At 43.7% G+C, this 21,516-nt stretch overlaps 1 protein-coding gene across 4 annotated transcripts; it reads left to right on the plus strand.

The window, feature by feature from the left end:
* Positions 1 to 2,473: 2,473 nt before the first annotated feature.
* On the plus strand, positions 2,474 to 21,266 carry KLHL24 (kelch like family member 24). 4 transcript variants are annotated; one of them, XM_086618685.1, is made up of 9 exons: positions 2,474 to 2,496; positions 5,196 to 5,302; positions 6,804 to 6,887; positions 8,819 to 9,806; positions 14,931 to 15,115; positions 16,267 to 16,385; positions 17,507 to 17,695; positions 18,118 to 18,306; positions 19,514 to 21,266. In XM_086618685.1, the coding sequence occupies exons 4-9, from the start codon at positions 8,887 to 8,889 to the stop codon at positions 19,712 to 19,714; spliced, it is 1,803 nt and encodes a 600-aa protein (XP_086474811.1). In that variant the 5' UTR covers positions 2,474 to 2,496; positions 5,196 to 5,302; positions 6,804 to 6,887; positions 8,819 to 8,886; the 3' UTR covers positions 19,715 to 21,266. The 4 variants fall into 4 exon arrangements, with proteins under 4 accessions (XP_086474811.1, XP_086474808.1, XP_086474809.1 ...); XM_086618682.1 differs by lacking the exon at positions 6,804 to 6,887; XM_086618683.1 differs by lacking the exons at positions 2,474 to 2,496; positions 6,804 to 6,887 and adding an exon at positions 3,789 to 4,211.
* Positions 21,267 to 21,516: the final 250 nt, after the last annotated feature.

Consider the following 21,516-nt stretch of genomic DNA (forward strand, 5'->3'; position numbering starts at 1 on the left):
CAGCCAATGCCCCTGCTAGCAGAGGAATGAGGACCAATAGGATGTAGTAGCTACTCAACTATCCTTAATTTCAGACATCCTCGGTGACGTTGGCTTTCAGAACTGGAAGTGCCTGGATGTGACTGCACGCATATATGTGCACATTATGAAACAATTGATTGCTCAATGAGTATTTTTAATTAGTATTTTCCTTTTAAATGCTCCATTTACCCTCTTCACACAGGGTATTTTTGCCACGTGCAGTTTTTATTGGAGTAAACATACTCCCTTCAGATAGCTCCTTCAAGCCAATTCAGAGATATCTTGACCCTCTTTTAATGTTTTTCCTTCCCGTGACTCATTCCTTTAATCCCGCTTATGTTTTCTGAAGTGAACTCTACATAGTCGTATCGACCCCAAGAGTTACGGACCCCAAGTTCTGGGGCAGATAAGAGGATATATCAGATAAGAGATCTATTTTAAGCAAAACATTTTTCTTAGGTCATATAATTTTTAGATTTAATGTCTTGGTAACAAGTGACACTTAAAGTTATTGATCTTTTTTTTATTCAGCGGGTGAAGTAAGTTATTGCAAGGCGACTGTGCTACACAACTGTCTGTTGATTTTTTCTTTGCTGTTTCTGTTTGGGGTGGTTCTTGCTTTTCCAGTCAGAAGATGAAAAATGGCCTGAACGATCTCACTTCTAATTAAATCTGTTAAGCAGATCTGACTTTTAGCTCAGCAGGAAAATGGTCAAAGGTTTCAACTTAGCAAGATCTTTGTGAAAACAATTTACATACCAAAATTAATTGACATTTTCAGTACATTCTCAGAAACTTAGCCTTTTAATTAGTAATTCTAACTGGTTTGTGAAGCTGCAATTTACCTGACCCCAGGGAAGCACAGGGCTCGTTTAGCCAATGAAAATCTGAGACTGGTTTTCTCCAGAGGGGGTCAATCCTGGAGTCCTGAGCACATGCTGCTTTTTTAATAGTTTCAGTGAAAACGCAAATCAGCTACTGCAAGGAACGCAAGGCTGCCTACGCTTCCCGGGGAGGGCCTAAGGAGGCAAAAGGAGGAATGTTCTGAGGTCAGAAGATTGTGCAGGTTCACTAAAAGATAAAGATGTATTATGCCTGGGATTGATAGCTAACATTTAGGAGAGCAAAGTAGGTGGCAGCTAATAGAAGACCTGATATTTCTTCCCTTCCCTCGGTGGTAAGGGGCAGGAGGGAGAGGTCGTCCTTCTAGGAAGGAGAAGGCAGCCAGTTACCTGCCTACATCAGCTCCATGGTGTTGCATAAGGCCTCATTTAGTACCTGGTAATGAACTTAATTTAAGCATACACATCCCTGCCCTTGCCTCGCCACTCTGCATTATGGACTTGCAAGTTTGCTTATGCTAAAGGGCAGAGCAAAAATAAATTTCCATACTCCCAGGCATGTTCCATCAGCCTGTGTCGGAGCATGGGCCCGTGTCCAAATAGTTTGGATATGAAGCGAATTTGGGCTCCAGGACAGGCTCAGACCTGCTCTTGAAATTGCATGGCGATGACACCAGGGTCCTGCTTTTATATTTGCGGTTGACTGGCTGCCACCGCTGCGACCTCCAGCTGCGACAGCAGCGCTCCTCGCGTCCCACCTTAACGCTGACCTCGCCTTCCTCCGGTGAGCAGGGAAAGGGGCGCCCTGTTTTGTGCTGCTGTTGACCAGGAACCAGTGAAAAGCTTTGTCGGGGGGAAACTCGATATTAATTAGGTGAAGCTGCAGCTCAGGTAGACAAGGATCCTCTTTTGATGGATTTTCTTGCGTACACTCATAGTTTCTATTCTGGCGCAGACCGAAAAGCTACACAGAGACCTGGTGGTTTAGTCCTTACACCTGTAGCCTGGGAGACGGCTCCTGTTGAGGGTTTTTGCCCTTCGCCTTTGCACCCAGAGCTGGTGCAAAGGAGCGTCACTGTGGCAGGCGCCATCCCCAAGCACCACCTCACCCTCCGCGAGCTCACGGTGCGGGTCGGGTCAGCAGTGCCGGGGGGCGCACACCCCCCGGGGGGCGCACACCCCCCGGGGGGCGCGCAGCCACGGCAAGGCTAATGGCAGCGGCTCCCAGCGACCAGAGCTGCCGGTGCCGGGGGCTCTCACGTCCCCCGGTTCCTCCCGGGACGCCGCCGCAGACGGAATCCAGCGCGGACGTCGCTTTTCGAGCCGCCCCCGCGCTGGCGCCCGCAGGACCGGAGCCTGCGGGCGGCGGCGGCGGGGCCGGGCCGGGCGGGGCGGCGGGACTACAGCTCCCAGGGCCGCGCGGAGCCGCCGTGACATCATGTGCGGTGGCTCGGAGGTCACATGCCCGGCCGGCCCCTTTGTTTTGAGCGGCGCTGGCAGCGCGACCGGCGGCGGCGGAGAGGCCCGAGCGCACCGCACCGGATCGGACCGCTCCGCTCCCCACTCGACCCGACCCACCCCGGGCGGCGGCTCCCGCGGGCGCAGCGCGGCGCGGCGGGGCCCGTTCCCGGCTGTGAGTGCAGGGCAGCGGGACAGGTCGGGGGCTCGGGGTCGCGCAGCGGGCGCGGGGCTCGGGCGGCGGCGGGGCCTCCGCGGCGGGCCGGGAGCCCCCGCGGAGAGCGCAGGGCTCCGCCGAGGCTCAGCTGTCGCGGGAGCGGGGGCAGGACGCGGGGCCGGCCGGGACCGTTAGCCGCCGCGGTGGGGACAGCGCGTTCCCAGCTCTGCGGGGCAGCGCGGGGCGGCCGCCGCGGCGGTGCCACGGCGAAGGGCTGTTGGCAGCGCCGATGCCCCGGGACCTGTCGGTTGTTTGTGTCGTGTCGCGTCCCGTCCCCCCCATCCTCATGCGGGCAGTAAGGCCCGGCGCCACGCCGGGCGCGGGCGGCGGAGCGGGGCCGGGGGGTGCCCGGTGCCCCCGGCCCTCCTGCGGCCGTTTCGTAACGCGGGTCTCCCCCGCGCCCCTCCGTGCCCCCCGAGCGGCGGTGGGCGCCGCGGCCGCGGATTGGGCGGGCAGGCGGGGGGAGGCGGTGCCGCGGCGCGGGGCCGCCCGCGGATTGGGCAGGGTGCGGGGGGGGCGGCTGTCGCTAAGGCGGCTCGGGGTGAAGGTGAGCTGGAGGGCGCGCGTGCGCGCGGCGGCTCCGTGCGCAGGCAGCGGGCCGGGAGGACGGCGGCACTGCGCATGCGTACCGTGCCAACCGGGAGGGGCGGGCTGCCGCCGGCTCGGAACGGGGGGCAGTGTCCTGCCATGGCGGGGCCGGCCACGCGGTGGGTCCCGGGCTTCTGCCGTCCGCAGGGCTCTGGCCCGCGGCTGTGTGGTCGCCCCGCTACCGCACCGGCGTTAAACCCGGGCCCCGCCGGTACCGGCGGTGCAGGGCTCGCGGGCGCCCGCGGATGCGGTTGTTTCCCGTGCGTTTCGCCGTGCTCGGTGCAGTTGAGTCTCTCGGCTCGGAACCGCGTCCGCTCCCGCCAGGCGCTGCCATTTTGCGCCGGTGCAGCCGCCTCCGGCCCCGGTAGTAAACAAGCGGGGAGCGGGGCCCGCGGGCGGCCCCCCCGCGCCGGCCTTTTCCTCGGTTCGTTCGTTTTGCTGGGTTGGGGTTTTGTGTTTGTTTGGATGGCGCTTTGTTTGCTTATACAGCAAAAAGGGATGGCAACAGCCTTGGAATGTTTTGGGATAAAACCGTGCGCGTAGGCAGCTGCCCCCGGGGCACCAGTATAAATCGGGCCCGGCAGCGGCCGTGCCGTGCCGCGGCGGGGCGAGGGGCCGGCCCGGGCCGTGGCACACCGGGGCGGCCACGGAGCACGCTCGGGACAGCTGTCGGCCTCGAATTCCCTGGCTTTTTCTGCTGGGTTTGTTGCGCGCGTCCTTGCTCTGTGGGATCCGTGGCAGCGCACGCAGGTTCAGATGTACACGCGTATGTACTGATCCCGTTTTCACACCGTTCCTGAAGGAACGGGAGTTGTGAGTGTGTAGGAGTGACCTTCCTGCGTGGCGCTGCCAGCCTGGCTGTTCCTGCGCCGTTCGATTGCTGCCATGTTTTGTTTGTTTCCCATTTAGAAGCAGTTGGCTGACCCCCCTGCAAGTCCTCGAAACACAAAGCCGGGATGTGTGCGGTGCCTGGGGCTTTTGTTCTGCTTTTTTTAAACAAAACCTGAATATGTGTAAAATGACAGTGAAACCAATGTGGAAGAATGTTGACTGTTTCACGGTCTCTTCCTCATAGATTGATGATAGTATGTAGTGCCTTTTTTTTTGGGTGTGTGCCCTTTTTAGGTGGCCTTTTCACTCACAAAAAGGTTACCTAAAGACTTCTGCACGGTTCAAAGGTGCTCCTTTTTGCTGCTTGCTTCTATTTTCCTTAATGAGTCTCATGTCTGAATCTGTTCCTGGTTTTACTGGGTCATTTTTGAAGGCGCTTGGGGCTTTTTTTTTCTGTGTCATTGATTACTATTGAATTCTGGCATTCAGAGTATATTTTGTTATGAAAATAGTGTCTTACATTAAAATAAAAAAAACCAAACTTTTGCAGTGCAACTCCTCATGGTGTCAGTCAGCTTGTTCACTTTGAATTCTTATTTATTAGTTATTCAGTATTCTTAAAGACTTCGTTCATCTTAAAGGCATTCAAATCCTCAATTTCTATTGTAAAATAATAATAATTATTTTTTTAAAAAGTCCTTTAAAATCAGCGATGTTCTGGTCTCTTTTTATGTCACAAAGAAAGAAGGAGGAAAAGTAGTATTTTGTTGCGGGGAAAGATTATGCTTCCCCCCCCCCCCCTCCTTTAAAAGAAAAAAAACCTAGAGCACGTGTTGGGGTTTAGCCAGTGTGTTGCAGTAGATACAACTGGGAGTTTGTTTCCCGACTTGCGGTAACCAGACACGTGCGATGAAGCACACCTGCAGATAGATAGTGTTATCTGAAATCGCAAATAAAATAACTAGAGTTGGCCAAACCTGAGTTCCAGTTCCCATGCTGCAGGATGAAAATACCACTTGGTTTACTAAGTTTGGCTGTGTTACCTTGGGGTGCTGTTACTAATACCATACCAGGTAATAGTAGACGTGACTCGTCTGCAAGCTGCGGCCGCGCCGGAGGTGTGCCCTGTGCCCCGAGCGTGTTGGGCTGCTGTGGGGCTGCACTGGGGCCGTGCCAGTGGCTCTTGCCCTTTCCCAGGGCAGCTGCCCGTTTCCAGTGCCTCCTTTCTCCCTTTACAGACGGTCACCGCTCCGGCCAGGCCACGCGAGTGCTGGTGCTGACGGCACGCAGGTTGGAAGCCACCTCCCCTGGCAGCAGCAGCAGCAGAAGCCCAGCTCAGCTTCAGGTACTCTCAAAACTACACCCGGAGGGCGAGTTGTGGAGGTAGAGCTGGGCGCACCTCATGAGTAGTAGGTGTTACCGAAGGGCCTCGCCCTGACCCTGGCAGCGTGTTTCTTCTCCTGCCTTCTGCCAGTCCTGCTAACGGACCCGGGGAGTTCTGTGGCACAGAAGTGACGGAAAAACAGCTCTACCAGAAAGTTGCCAGCTGTTGGCACAGCTGCCAGTGAGGGGGAAAGGGGTGAAATAGGTGAGGGTGTTGGCAGTGGGGGAAGGAGGAGTTGCATGCAACATAAAAGCATTTTGCACAGGAGGATTTACTGATACAAGGTGTCGAGGCAAACATTTTATACACCTCATTTACCAGTCTCCGAATGGAGCTCTTAGATTATTTTTGAGGAACATCTTGTGTAGACAAGCCTACAGACAATATAGATTAAGGAAATAGAGGAACCTGACCTTCTGGTGAACCCAGCGTAATTTAGAGATGCGCATGTGCAGGTAACATCCATGTCAGAGCCATGTCTGTATTTGTAAAGTATTTTTAAAACCTGTTGATAGAAAGTGTGATTTGTTTTTCCTTTCCAGTTTTTGAACGGGTAGACTTCCTGATTTGCTTAAGGTCCATCCTTGTTGGCACTAGCTCGGGCAAGGAATCCAGTGCATTTTGTATTTTTTTTCAGTACAATTTCCAATAGCTGCCTTTGGGAAAAACTTCTCTTGTTTTTCTTTTGCTTTGTTTAAACTTCCTGAAGAGATCTCAAGGTTAAATTCTGTAAATGATTGGTGCTCTATAATGCAGAGTCTGTAGGCATGATGTAAGTACCTTTACATACACGAAGGTTCAGACAGGTATATCCTTTTGTAAGTGATTCTGTCCTTTGCATGCTGAACAGCTCAGCTTCAGGCACAGATTCCCTCTCCTCTGCCTTTCCAGCTTTGGGGCTGAAACACGGGGCAGGCAGCTGGAGGTGGTGACATTTTAAAACTGTCAGAGCAAGATTTGCAAGGTGGCCATGTGTATGTCTGATAGAGCTGAACATGTGTAACTGGTAGGCTTATAAATTTACTTTGCTTAAGCAAGCCTACAGAAGTAATTAACTGGATAGAAATTTTGAAGCACAGTATGTTAAATAGCAGTAATATCTGCAATGAAGCGTAATTCTTTTTCCTTTCCATTCTGTTATTTGTGAATTTGCAATGTTTATCCCCTTGATTTGTTTTTGCTCCATGGATTTTTGGTTTTTTTTAGTCTTCCATTTCCTTAAACCATTGGGACATAAAAAAAAAAAAAGTCATTTGCTGACCAGTAATTTTGCGTTGTTCCAAATTCAAAGCATAAAGAAGACATTGCTTCCTTCGGTGAGCAGTCTTAACCCAGAGCCCTTATTTCCATTTATTAGTGTCTTCTTATGTCACATAATGAGAGAGATTTAATCTTGAAGCTTTTTTTACACAGTTGCTGTGTTTTGCCCTTTCATGCAATAGTGTCTTGTTTCTCATTTCAGGTTGACTTTGCTTTGGAAAAGCTCCATTAGTTTTAGTGAAATTCTTCTGATTTAAATCCCTGACACTGGAGTCAAGCCTTTAAGGTTTACATTTATATTTTCGTTGTTAGATTTCCCTTTTCTACTGCTGATGCTTCATTTCTGCCCTCTTTCTTGTGCCGAGTAGTATAGAATTAGTTGCAGATAAAGCTCAATGCAAGGGGTTAGGGTGTTAGGAACAGAGCTGGTGAGGTGGTGGTGGTTGGTGGTTTTGTTTTTTATCCAGCCTGCGTCAGTACAGGGCAAAATGGTTGTGAAATACATGGGATAGAATGTCAGCGCCAGATTAGACTGACCGTTTATGCCTTGTTAAAATCTTTCTGAAGCAATCAGTTATTGGATAGGCTCATTGCAAAAGTGTTTTTCAGGTGTTGAAGTGACAACCGATTCTACTTTAATTCATATTAAAATTAGGTATTTTTTAGGGTAAATGAGCCATACCAAGAATCTACCTTGTAAATATCTGTAAAAAACTCAATATGGAAAATGATAGTTTTAGAGCCTTCTTTTCTCAATGAGCAAACGTAGAGCACGCATTCTTTTCTTGCTCTTTGTCAAGATGGTGCCTTTTAAAGGTGCTGTGTAAAAAGCCTGTTTAAAAAAAGCGTGTTCATTGTGTTCTATATTAAGCGATGATGTAGCCAGACTTGGGTAATTGCAGCTCTAAAGGCGCTAGTGTGTCAGGGAACGAAATTGCCGTGAGGAGCTGGTGTTTACTGACTGTGTAAGCAGGGAATGAGGGAAACTGAAAAGAACCTCTTGGAAGCATGAAAAAAATTTCCATGAACTTCAGAATAATTCATTGCATGCCCTTCTAGACATACAAATAAACATGACGTGCGTTTGAGATGATTCCTGTGTCAGAGCCAAGAGGGCGTTTTGCCCAGCCTCTTGCTGCCTCAGTATCTTTTGGTGGAGGTTCATCCAGTTCATTTTAAAGCTTGGGAGTGGCAAAAACCCCTCACTGCTGCTGGACTGGTTGATGGCGTTACCCCTAAGACACACTATCTGCAAAATCAGCTGCTTTTTCTTCACCTGCAAACTTTTAATATTGGCATATGCTAACGTTTGGGTACTCGATTTTTGCAACTTCAGTGCTCTGATAATGCAAGTGTGTTTGCACGCTGGGGGGAGTGTTGTACACTGTGTGTTTAGAAAGTGCTGGAGCAAAAAGTTTTGCTGATAATTATTTGCAAGTAAGACTTTGGAAAACAGAAAGTCTCCCTGTTCTCAGTAATTTGCCCTTGGTTCTCATTTTCAGTAGGTTTATACAAACAGATGTGATTCTTTCTTCATTCTGTTTTGTGTACTAGCAGTTTACGTTCGTTTTTAATTGAGTCTTAGCTTATCAGTGAACTAATTTTTAGATGCCAGGAATGAACAGGTAAAAACTTACGGCCAAGGTTATTCACTGAGGTAACTGAATGTTATTAAACGCTTGTATTACAAGACTTAGTTATGATAGAATTTCTAATGGAAATAGCGAGATTCCTCAACTGAATTTTTTTTTGGAAAATTTTGGTATTTTTTTGCCCCCTTTCTGTCTTGTGCTGTCATAGTAGTACTTGGAGACTCCAGCTGAACTGAGGATTACACTGAAAAATGAGGAAAGCCCAAGCTCTGGATCTTTATCCAGGAAATCTTTGGCTTCTGTCACTCAGGTGCTTTACTGGAACCGAGATCTCAGTTTTTTTTTATCTTGAACACTAATGTGATGCCAGTGGTGCTGGGACATTCAGAACTTGCCACCCAAGACAGCTGTTCTATGGGTATATTTTGTATTTAACATGCAGCAGATAATGCTGCATTGCCCTGCCCAAGGTGTACGGTCATTTGCTCTGTAATACTGTGTTGCCTCTAGTAAAAGGTCAAAACTTGTACCAGTTCTCAGAGTGACCAAAGAAGTATCTTGTCTAATTCTCATGCTGAAGTTAAGAACATAACAGATTGAATACTGAAGTGTTTTAATTTTTCAGACCGTAGCACTGCGAAGAAGAAACTCTGCAAACTTTTCTCAATGACTCTATAGCCAACTGATGTAACAATGGTACTAATACTGGGACGCAGACTGAATAGAGAGGATAGTGGGATACGAGATTCCCCTGCAACCAAGCGGAAAGTTTTTGAAATGGACCCAAAATCATTGTCAGGCCCTGAGTTTTTCGACTTCTCCTCGGGATCATCCCACGCTGAAAGCATTCTCCAGATCTTCAATGAATTTCGAGACAGCCGGTTGTTCACAGATGTTATTATCTGTGTGGAAGGAAGGGAGTTTCCCTGCCACCGAGCGGTTCTCTCAGCCTGCAGCAGCTACTTCAGAGCTATGTTCTGCAATGATCATCGAGAAAGCAGAGAGATGTTAGTGGAGATCAATGGCATTTTTGCTGAAGCCATGGATTGCTTTTTACAGTATGTGTACACTGGCAAGGTGAAAATCACTACCGAGAACGTGCAGTATCTCTTTGAAACATCAAGTCTCTTTCAGATTAGTGTTTTGCGTGACGCCTGTGCCAAGTTCCTGGAGGAACAGCTGGATCCTTGCAATTGCCTGGGAATCCAGCGCTTTGCAGATACACACTCGCTCAAGACGCTCTTCACCAAGTGCAGGAATTTTGCGTTGCAGACATTTGAGGATGTGTCCCAGCATGAAGAATTCCTCGAGCTGGGGAAGGACGAGCTTATTGATTACATTTGCAGTGATGAACTGGTGATCAGTAAGGAAGAGCTGGTGTTTGAAGCTGTCATGCGCTGGGTGTACCGGGCGGTCGAGTTGCGAAGACCAGTGTTACATGAACTTTTGACGCACGTCAGGCTGCCGTTGTTACACCCGAACTACTTTGTTCAGACTGTGGAAGTGGACCAGTTGATTCAGAATTCTCCAGAGTGCTATCAGCTGCTGCATGAAGCCAGGCGATATCATATTCTTGGAAATGAGATGATGTCTCCTAGAACTAGGCCACGCAGGTGAGGAAATTTTTTTTTTCCTCCCTTATTTCTGTAGGAGAAGGACATAGTTCATGTACAGATGTTTGGTATACATATGCCCAGAAAAAAGTCTTTTGCAGATTGTTTTATTTTGCACTCTGGGTCCACTACAGTTGCACTTCTCTACTTCTCCACAACATGTGAAGCTCACGCATGTCCTGAAAATGTACATAAGTGAGTCTTTTTGCACAGATCATTTTATTGCTATGAAATAAATGACTGTTCAGGTAAGTGAAGTTACCTTACAAGTAAAATGTTTTTACCTTGCAAGTAAAATGTTTTCTAAAGGTTAATGTTTGCTTGGTGAGATCTTAAGTTATTTCTCATAATAGCAGTGTCTTGAAAAGAACTTACTGTGCTGTAGCAGGTAAACCATTCCATGTCCCAGCTTCCTTTCTTGTTACAACAGAGTCATGTAGATGTACAGCGCACTGTAAAGGATGGGGATGGGGATATATACTCAGAGCATTCACTTGCTACATCACAAATACTTTACAGATGGAGTGGTACACAGATTTGTAATAGACAATAGACAGCAGAACAACAGGTTCTTAACTGCAAAGAAACTAAATCTTGCATTTTTAAAGAATTAGGAAACAGTTCCTGAAGAGTTCCATGCTTATTCGATGACATTTTAATAATTCAGAATTGCTGCTGCTTAATAATGCGTTACACAAATAGGTGACTGAAGTTGCGAGAAGAAATGAGGAAGAGTCCATTAGTGGTATTTATGAGCAATGGTGGTTATGATTTTTTTTTTCCCCTGAAAAATATTTTCCCAGTAAAAGCCTTACCTCCACATGATAGTTGACATGATAGTTTATTGTTCACTCCAGCCGATTAAACTGGAGTTACAAAATCGTGTGTTATATTGAGGTGATGCAATGATCTGGTCTGGACAAACAGATTGTTTTAGGAGTTACTCCTCTTTGTTTACTCTTAGTCATGTGTGGTTGCGGTAGAGTGACTGTGCAGGGAGCAGGGAACCTTTTTTTTTTTTTTGGCATGTGTTAAAGGCTAACTTATGGGAGGAGGGGGGAAATACTTGGCGAGCATTTGCCCCATTAGTGGCTTTCCAGTCTTCAGTCCTACAATGAGAGAAGAAATTCTTCTTAAACTCCTCGCAGCCCTGCTGCCAGGTTTTCTAAGCTGTATGCTGACATGGAGGGTCTTTGGAGATTTTTGGTTCATAACAGTTTGGAATCTGGTGCAGTGATAGTTTCTGAGGTGTTCTGTACCCTGGGTCCGGGCCTGAGGGAGGGACCATGGGAATTCAGACCAAAGACCACCTTGTTTCATGAGCCGTTGGAGGAGGGCTGTATCTTGTGGTATTCGGTGTGGTGTTTGTTGTGCATTGTTGTTGCACGCAGTTGGATAAAGCAAGCAAATACACTCAGACCTGACAGTTTTGTCCAAGTGCATAGTGTGTATGTACTTGAGGATCTGAACAGCTTCAGTGTAGGTTCCAGTTTGTGAATGAAGTAAGTTGCCTCATACAGGTGACTTCTGAAGCTGGGGGGTAGGGGAGTATTGATTGGGGATTTTGTGGATTTTGTTGGTTTTACTGCTGAGCTTATTAAACTGCACTGTGAATTTGAGTAGGCAGAACAAGAGAAGTAATTTACAAAGAGAAAAACTGGCTGGCCTCCCAGCAGGAATTTTTTCCCCCTTTTCTATATTACATTCATGGAATAGTTCTTTGTCATTTGTTTCTGTTGCCTGTTTGTTTCTGTTGCCTATAGCAAAAAGAGATGGTGTTTTAAAACAGTTACCAGGTTCCCCGGCCCCCATGTTTTCATCACACCTTTTCTGATCATTTCGGGGGGGTTGAGGAGAAGGCACTGGAGAGCTCGTTTCCTTCTTTCTTGCCTTCCTCCAATTTCTTTTTTTACATAAACTGTTTCTAAAAGAGACAGGCTGCAGGAACAGAAGTTCCCATGCCAGTGTTTTTACTGAAACTTGTGGAAATTAATTGCGATTCCTTGGGTGGGTATGTATACATCTATGGTTGAAGTGGGTTACTTTTTTTTTTTTTAAGAATAGTGTGGATTGCAATTTGCAGTTGATTTTTTTTCCTCTTTTTGAAGCCAGTGAAGAGTTACCTAAGTAAATAAAAGTGTAAAACATGGCGTAACGGTTGCCTCCGTTCTTTTGCCACTAGGCATTGTTGACAAACACAGGTCTTTTTGCAAGAGCTTTTCAGTTATGTCCTTGCAATGACATAGTGACATCTTGAGGTTCGCTCTGATGCACCTTTTTAGTCTCTCTTGTCCCCACTGGTTGTGCTGCCCAGCAAGTCTCCAAGCTGAGATCAAGCAGTGAGCAGTAATACATTTCCATATACAAGCCAAAACAGGCCCTTCGTACTGTATGCTTTGAATTATCTTCAGATTTTCGTGTATCTCTGAATTCTTCAATCACAGTTTCTGTTAAGCTGTCTGATGACAATATATGAGTGTTCTCTTTAATTAGTTAGAAGTTACTTACATTTATACGTTCTAACACATCCTTTTTGGTTGCTTTTAGAAAGGTTTAATGTAGTCCCTTATTTTTCCCCCCTCAAGGAGATTAGTTTTTATTTCACTTTACATTTCTAACTGTTATCCCATTTACCACCAAAAGTGAATGAACAGGGGGGAAAATAAGTAGTGGTTTACCAGAATTCCTGTAATTTGTCTCTCAGACTTACAGTGGTTTTGGATATAATCTGTCTGAACTACTGAAGGTTTTTTTGTCCAGCTGATGCTGTGCTGGTTGGCTTTCTCATCTTGTCTAGAGGTCTGTGTAACTCAGGACTCCTTGGAAACCTGCTTTTGGGGATGGATGGGATTATATGATACTGTCCGTCGTCTTCCACTCCCCCTTTCCTATTTCGTGCACCTCTTCCTGGTGTGGGATGGTGGCTTCTGGAATCTCTCCAGTGCCTGTTTTACCTCACCTCTGTTACCTTGCACACACCGTTTCTCCAGGGCTACAAGGAGGACTTTCCATACTGCTGAATGAGATCACAGCTTTTCTAATCTCCCTTCAAACATATCCTTAGTTCTTTTCTGGAATTAGCCTTTGCCTGTGTGTTCTTTTTGTGTACTCCCACGTTTTTTATTTTTTTACAAACTGATGTGCCCTCTGTCACATGCAAAAAAATCGTTTCGAACTAACTTCGAATCAAGAAAATGTAACAGAAAATGTTTCTGAACTGAAGAAAGAATATGGTTATATAGGTAGTAAAATATTGGAAAATTTTGGGGGTTTCTGTGGATTTGAAATATTGTACTAAATTAATATTTTCTTTAAAAAGCAAAACTCCGTTATAGCAATTCATAGAGAGCTCTCTCCAATCAAAGATTTTTGGTTCATTTAGTTTTAAAATAATGATTGGTAATCTGGTACATTAAGTAAGTGGAGGCCTTGACTCTAATCTGGAAAGTAATCAACAGTTAAACCTCTTTTGTACATACAGTTAGTTGATGTATTTGGGCTTGCTTCTAAGGCAAATTGAGATGAATATCCTGCTTTTAAGGAAGTTCTCTTCTTGGATAATACTTTGCTGGCGCAGGAACTTCCCCTCTCTTACCCTTTGAGAGATTCTTTTCAGAGTTGTTCCTCAAAAAAGCAAAAACCAGTAACAGTAAATACATAGAAACCAGGAACGAGCATGACTTCTGTCAGCTGAGCAGCTGAAGAGGGTGTTTCTTCTGACCAGTTCAGGTACGTACGTATGCTTCCCCAGATGCACATCTTCATTAGATGATCTTGCAGTACATTACCATGTAGCATTGCCTTTGCCTATTTAAAATATTCTGACTAGAAATACATAGTATATTTAAATTATGGTGTATCGTGACGAGGAGATAGAAGCGTCAACTAGTTTTATTCCTGATGGTTCAAAATGGGGAAAATGTCATCAGGATTTGTAAGTTAATATGTGCATATGTTCACGTTAGGAAATTTGGGAGCAGATCATGCAACTTTTATCTCAAATGCAGTCATAAGCAATTTTTTTTTCAGAGGACCACGGTACTCAGCAATGGTATAAATGACATGTCTGTTCATATTGGGATCAAAGTTAAAGCACAACACGACAAAAAGGCTTACCAAAAATCAATCTTCATTCAGTTCTACTTAATTAATAGACAACAGTCCTTGAAATAACTATGTCTTTGCAAAATCCTTTAGTCTAAAAATGTCCTGAAAAGAAAGGATTTTGGCTTACGAGAATTTATAAATGAGAGGCATAGTAAAGTGGTCATAGTTTAATTTGCACGTTGAAGATGGGTGGTTGGTTCTCTACATTCAAATGTGGATTCACGAGTTTTATTATTGCTGTGAATATAGAATATGTATAATGCAGAAGCATCAGGTTAGTAGGAGAATGAGTGTGTGGAATAGAATTTAAAGGCTTATTTGTGTACATTGCAGACTGTCTAATGCTTAATTTTTTCATGCTGAGTTTTAGTGTTTGTTTTAGGCTTGAATTTTTATTTCATTTGTTAATGTTTCCTTCTATCAAGATGTCTGTTTTCCACTTTTTAAACTGTGCATTGTCTCTATGGTCTCCTTTTTCCTTATTTTGGTGACTATACGCCTTCAGCTTTTTTTGCAGGAAATAACCTAAAACATTCTGAACTTTTAGAATATTGAAGCAATGTAAAGTACTAAGAATTTTGTAAAATTTGGGGGAGGGGGGACACGGGGACTGGTTTCATTGTAAAACAGATTGTTCATTGTCTCAGGCCTCACTTCAACTCTGTTTCTGATATGTCTACATACAAAGTCAAAAGAAAAAATATTAGATTAAGAGCTTTCTATATTTTTAAATTATTTGATTTTTACATAGAATGTTGTGCAGTGCCATTCCACCACTTACACAGAGCACCTGTCTGTGTGGTAACCTGCTGTGTAATGAGACAGCTGGAAACAGTGAAAACCTCTGTTTGCTAAATGGCTCTTTCTTCTTTTCTTTTTCTTTTCTTCTTTGCTGTAGAAGTGAATGCTGAATAGTAAGTTTTCCAATTTTCACACAGTTTTGAAGACAATGTTGTTTGGCCTCCATGTACTAATAAATATATTCTACATCTGAGCTTTCTGTGTTCGCTTTTTTAGATCAACTGGTTATTCTGAGGTGATAGTTGTTGTTGGAGGCTGTGAACGAGTTGGAGGGTTTAATTTGCCCTATACTGAGTGCTACGATCCTGTAACAGGAGAGTGGAAGTCACTGGCTAAACTTCCAGAGTTTACCAAGTCTGAGTATGCAGTGTGTGCTCTACGGAATGATATTCTTGTTTCAGGTGAATAATCCTAACAAATATAAGATTTCTTTGGGTTTTTTTATGTGGGTTTTTTTGTTTGCTTTTATAGCGTGGCAGATTTTTGTACTGTGAACTTCCAGAAGCTCAACTGAAAGTCATTTTCTGATGTAAATGGTGAACACTGGGCTCAAACCAATCTTATTGTAGACAAAAATGTTTTCTGGGATTTTTGTTTGGTATTAACCGGTAGTTTTTTACAGCTCATTCCGGGACGTAAGTTGTATTTAGAGACTGGCTTATGCTCGCTAAGTACACTGCTTTAAAATATAGTAGTGGCCTGTTTGCAGCAACAGTTGGAAAAATTAAAAGCAGGAAATCCCAAGCAGTCTTCTCCCAGCAGCATTTTGTCTGCTACAGAACGTGCTGTGTGCTGGTTTAAAACACCTAGGAGCACCATTAGTACGTTGCTGGTGACTCGTTTCTACTGTATGGCTGCTTAGACTCCTAAAGAAAAACAGTTATGCTGCTTCTCACGGTGGGAATGTGAAATGGAAACAAATTCCTTTTAGCACCTGAGTTGGGGATCCATTTATACTAGCCTTTGACTGTGAAAGAAGCAATAGTTACAGGTTTTTAAGCATCTCTTGTTCAGTCTTGTGGCAAGGGTAAATTTTAGGGTACAGCTGACGGTTTAGACACCAAGCCCCATGTGTTAGTTTAACCAAAGAAGTCATCTCCTCAGATGTGTAGTACTTGTGTCGTTTGAACAAAATGTGAACGAAGGAGATCGGTGCCTGATCCAGAGGAGCAGCTAGTGTTAGGGCTGTGCTGTGAGGCACACAAATGGTTAAGATTTCAAGTGTCTCATGCAGGTAGTGACACTAAAGGAAATCTGAATAGCATGGGCAAAAGCCATTAAAATGCGTTCCAGTCTCAAGAAATAACCTAATGTGATCTCAGCATGTTACTGGGAAAGGCACACACAAGTAAAATAGCTTACAGTATGTTTTTTGGTTTTGAGATCCACTGAAACTGACTTTTTCAGTCTAACACATAAATATAAATAGATCTTTATTTCACCTAGAAAAGATAGAAAGTTTTCATTGCCCACTGTAGAGAGGCATGTTAATGGTTAACGTTTCTCATTCCGTAATGAATTTATTCGAATTGGCATATCTTTGTTTTTAAAGGTGGAAGAATCAATAGCCGAGATGTTTGGATTTATAACTCTCAACTTAATATTTGGATCAGAGTTGCCTCCTTAAATAAAGGCAGATGGCGTCATAAAATGGCTGTTCTTCTTGGTAAAGTAAGAGAAGTATATTCATCATTTTTTTTATAGTGGGGATGTTTGCTGTAGGGTTTTTTTTTCTTTTTTTAATTGAAAAAAAGGTGCAGAAAACACACGTACAGGTTTAGTATTACTTCATACTTTCTATCAAATATTTTTAAAAATACATATTTTCAAATAAAAGAATATTTTAAACAATTAGGTTCTGTATCAGTCAGACACTATCTGTGGATATGAAAGTCATGTTACTCCTCAGGTTTTTTGTGTGGGTTTTTTTTTGTCATCAAAGTGTCTTATCCCCAAGAAGCAATTTTTTGGGAAGCAAAGAAGCATCTGGATTTTCCTGGGCTTCAGAAGTGCTGTCAAAAGCTTTACCGTTTATGCAGTTATTGACAGAAACTGGTACTGCTCTGAATGTCAGCTCTGTGCTCTTTTATTTAATGCATTATATTAAAATTAACCAAATATATGCTGGGGGGAAATGGGAGGTTTTGCTGTATTTTGAAGGCATGCATGCCTTAACACAAACCCAGTAGTTGGGATCAACTGCCCATGGGAATTCCATTAATGACAGTTAGGGAGGATGTGCATGTGGTGTCCCTTGGACTTCTTAAAGATGAGACTTGCAGCTGGAGCAAACGGGGAAGAAGGTAGACACAAATAATCATGATCTCTGCTTAAATGAGAGAAGCAACAGGAAAGTAAAGTTTACAAACTGAAAGTATTTTTGTAAGCAAGCAGGGAAGAAGCAAAACACAGAAAAGCAAAGGTAAATTCAGATGGACTTTTGCAGCTGCTGTTGCGGAATGTAATCTGTAAAAAGAGAAATGCAGAGAAGTGCCTTTTCTAACAAACGCCATTGGAATAGAAGTTTCTATCTCAGTATTAATAATACTATGCTTTGGACATGTGTTTGCAGTGTCATTCCACATGTGACTGAATGGAACTCTCCAGGGAGTCTTTACCTATTATTTTTAGACCGTATTCTTTTCCTCCTGTGTAGAAATTAAAAATTTGAGGAAAGTACATCTTCACAAAAGTGGCAAATTAGGATTCTTGCAGCTTTAATTTAATTTCATACTTAAATGTAGTAACCACTCTAAAAATGAAATGATGATAGTTTTCACCACTTTGCATAGGTATATGTTGTTGGAGGATATGATGGGCAAAACCGCCTCAGCAGCGTGGAGTGTTACGATTCGTTTTCTAATCGATGGACAGAGGTGGCTCCCCTTAAAGAAGCTGTGAGCTCTCCAGCTGTCACCAGCTGTGTCGGCAAACTGTTTGTGATCGGGGGTGGTCCTGATGACAACACGTGTTCTGACAAGGTCAGTTAATGGTGTTTGATTGCATCTTCTATCTATGGTAACCAGTATTGCTGGTTTAAAAACAGACCATACAGGGATCTGCTTTAATTGTTTTGCTGAGTGGAGTATGGAATTACTATAATAGGAAAAAGTAGAAAACTTTAACTCAGTAATTTATAGTTACTATGGTTTTTCTTATGGGTAATGTCATTGACTTCAAAAGTTCCATGAATTCTTAAACCTGAGTGTTAGGAAAAGAATGTTGAATATAGCGCATATATAGGCGTTATTTATGGACCTGTATTTATATTGACTTCATTTTCTTGGTGAGATATTGCCCACCAGGTATTGCTGCTTCAGCTCTCCTTGTATAACCTGTCTGGGTGTGCCAGGTTATTATTTCAGTTAGGCTTTTAATCTGAAATACATGTATTTGTTTTCAGGTTCAGTCGTACGATCCCGATACTAATTCTTGGTTGCTCCGTGCAACCATCCCTATTGCGAAAAGATGTATTACGGCCGTGTCTTTAAACAATCTGATCTATGTTGCTGGTGGGCTCACCAAAGCGATATACTGCTATGATCCAGTCGAGGACTACTGGATGCATGTACAGAATACATTCAGCAGACAGGTAATTAACACTAAAAGGCGTGTAGGCATCTGAAAGGTGTTTTTTTACGTTGCTATCTTGGCGAGAAATGAGTATACACTTGCTTAACCCTGTTAAAACTGCATCTTGGACTCCATTCTTGCTTTATTTCTTCATCTGTATAATTCAAAACCTCACAGAAGAGGAAGTTTCTGAACCAGTAGCTTTTCAGCTGGATGTCACTGTTAGCCAGTCCAGACTTTTTGTTTGAGACCAGTTACTGTTGGAGAACAGTGTAACAGTATAATGGATGATGTTTTAACTGTATAAAAATTGATCTCTGTGAAGTTCTTCTGCATGTTTTAATTTAGACTGAAGACAGTAATTTCCTTATAATTGATTAAAGCCTTTCAATGTAACAAAAATATTGAAAACTGTTCTTACAGTGGGGGAAAAAACCTCACTGTGTAGCAGAGAAAGTATCTGACTTAAGCAGCAAGAGCTGTATCCCTTCCACAGTCAGGACACTGAGCTGAATTTAAAAAAGTGTCGCCTCGGCAGTAAAGTGTGTGTACATCAGTTAATTTCCCAATTTTCCCTATGTTTTTAAAACATCAATCACACACTGTACGGTATCTACCTTAATAGAAGTTTGTTGGTCGTCTTCCTGGCCTTCCCTCTATTCCTCGGTTTCGATCTGTTCCCTATTTAACTGAATATTTTTTCCATGCCTGCTTTTAAGGAAGAAATAAAATCCTGTCTCTTTGTTTCAAGTAAGATATAGTTGTCTTTTTCTGATGCACTCTTTTCTTACTCATGGCTTTTTTTCCTCTCCCCTGTTAACATTCCTCTTCATTATCTGTTACTCCTCTGAGGTGCTTCTCCTTGTTCCCATTTTTTTGCATTAATAGTACCTACTGTGGTCACTCTTCTGAAAACCTTTTGTTCTGTCCTCCTTTCCTTTTCTCAGATGGTAACGGTAAGTACAGTGTTCAGCTGTATTCCATTGTATCCCTTGTCCGAGCTGTAGTGAAGGCTGAGACCTGAAATAGTCTTTTCTGTAGGATTGTGCAGCTGCTTTCCCCAGTTACTGTGCTTTCTGCATCGGACATCTCAGGCGGGAATAGCGTAGGCCGGTCTGGTTACAAACGGTAGTCACAACGCTGTCTTTCTATACTGGGATAGACAGGCAGGAATTGAAGTCTTGTTTTTTAAATAATCATATATTCCTTTGTGTATTTTGAAACAGGAGAATTGTGGCATGTCTGTGTGTAATGGAAAAATCTATATCCTTGGTGGAAGACGAGAAAACGGTGAAGCCACAGACACTATTCTTTGTTACGACCCTGCAACGGGCATTATCACAGGAGTAGCAGCCATGCCCAGGCCAGTATCATATCACGGCTGTGTGACGATTCATAGATATAATGAAAAAGGCTTTAAACTGTAATTTTTTTTTCTTGAAAAAAGAAGATGATGGCATGAATGACTCCAGTGGTCTGCTGCAAGACGGGCTTTTTAAAGATTCCTGAAGTGGGAAAATGCCCTTTCCCTACCTAAGTGTCATATGAAAATTATATCCTGTGCCTTTAGAAAAAGGGTTAATTTACCTTACAAAACGAGTCTACAAATCTATCGAGTAACCAGAGTTCAGTTATATCTGCTGCGGGCTCTGGCAGGAGAGCAGTAATAGTACATTGTACTAGTGTTCGGAAAGTTTGCCCTATGTGTGATTAGTAATTAAAATCTTGGAAGCTTTCTGGGGGAAGTGCCTTCACAAGCATTTGTGCCTGTGTCCTAAGAAGCAATATCTGCAAGGTGTTTCAGGTTCTGCTGATTGGAAAAAGGAAAAAAAAAAACATAGGCAAGTAAATTCTGAAGAATCACCTAGGATAATAACCTACAATTTAAAAAAGCTTATATAATTATAATTCGTATACCCAGCATTCTTACAGGCAGATTACTTGGCTTAACCAAGTAGATCTTTCTTTAGGTCATGCATGGTTTGGAATTAAAAAAAAACAAACAAACAACAAACAAAGCAAGCTACATAGGACAAATAGTAGAATCTTTGAGGAATGCTTTTTTCTGAAGGAGAAACTGGCTGTTAGTGAGCCACTGCAACACCCTGCAGTCAGATTGTGTACCTTAACACTGTGGACCTTATTCATAGTGTTGCTAAATGTTCATCAGAAGTGCAAGGCTACACGTCATGGAAAACTGCTGACTGCTGGGGTGTAGGCGTGCGTCTGTGAGGCAAATTTCGAGTCCTGGTTCCTGACTTTGAATAGTATGGCCAAAGTCTGAAAGTTACTGGGTTCTTTCTTTGCTCACTGCAAAGTATCTCTAAACTATTCAAGGAATAAAGGATGTTGAACTTTGGATTCTTCTGCTTTTCTGAATCACATTATAAATTATCTGATGATAGAGGTGGGGACTTGGGTTGCACCCTACAGCTTATAAATTGGTCTTTCGGATGTCTCATCTGCAGAGATGGCAGCGTACCCACCAAGTATTTCTTGGGTTTTCTTCAGACAATCACTTACTCTGGGACAGTTAAACTACTGTATAAGCTGCTTGGCCACAGATAAAGAAGTTCTAGAAAGGTCCCTCCTGTCACCAGAAAAATATCTGTGGACCTGTCCATGTAGCCATATGAGGTCACTCCCACATAACATGTTTTGGATAATGTTGAAGCCTAGGAAGCGCCTGTATTTGACCCTCTTTTTAAAAAAATTTTTTTAGTAAAGGTATTTTTTTAAGTCCTCCCTAGATTTCTGTAGTAGGTCACTTTATTTCCAGTACACAGTTGTATAGTCAAGGCACAAGTTCGTAAAAACTGAAGTAGCACTTCAGAGTTGGAAAATGAATAGGATTGTCTGTGTACCAATTTCCTGTTAATCACCAAAAACCTCAGGAATTGCCTTTCAAAGGAATTCTGAGGACAGCAGCCAGTAGGGAAGTTGGTCAGTGCCAGGACAGAGGAAAAAAAAAAAAAATAACCTAAGGCCCCTGCAGAGACAGACCTGGCCTCCGGGTTCTGGTCTCCGTGCTTGCTCAGGAGGGTGAAAACAAGCACCATCTCTGGAACATCGTTTGTTCCACTGGACTTTCTTCATCTGTTTTCCCAGAGTATTTCTTCATGAGATGGAAATTCTGACCCTCAGTGAAGCTATGCCAAACTGGGAGTTGTCATTTTCAGTAACATACAGTCATGACTTTTAAAGAGCACTGGGAGCTGCACTTTGTGAT

Source organism: Tauraco erythrolophus, chromosome 11 (genome assembly GCF_009769465.1).
Source record: "Tauraco erythrolophus isolate bTauEry1 chromosome 11, bTauEry1.pri, whole genome shotgun sequence".
In the NCBI taxonomy this organism is placed as follows: domain Eukaryota; kingdom Metazoa; phylum Chordata; class Aves; order Musophagiformes; family Musophagidae; genus Tauraco; species Tauraco erythrolophus.

Excerpts from the sequence above, each read along its gene's own strand:
- KLHL24 (XM_086618685.1), top strand. The coding sequence starts at position 8,887 with ATGGTACTAATACTGGGACGCAGACTGAATAGAGAGGATAGTGGGATA. Across the intron at positions 9,807-14,930 it reads CCTAGAACTAGGCCACGCAG|ATCAACTGGTTATTCTGAGG; the intron begins GTGAGGAAATTT and ends TCGCTTTTTTAG. Across the intron at positions 15,116-16,266 it reads GAATGATATTCTTGTTTCAG|GTGGAAGAATCAATAGCCGA; the intron begins GTGAATAATCCT and ends TTGTTTTTAAAG.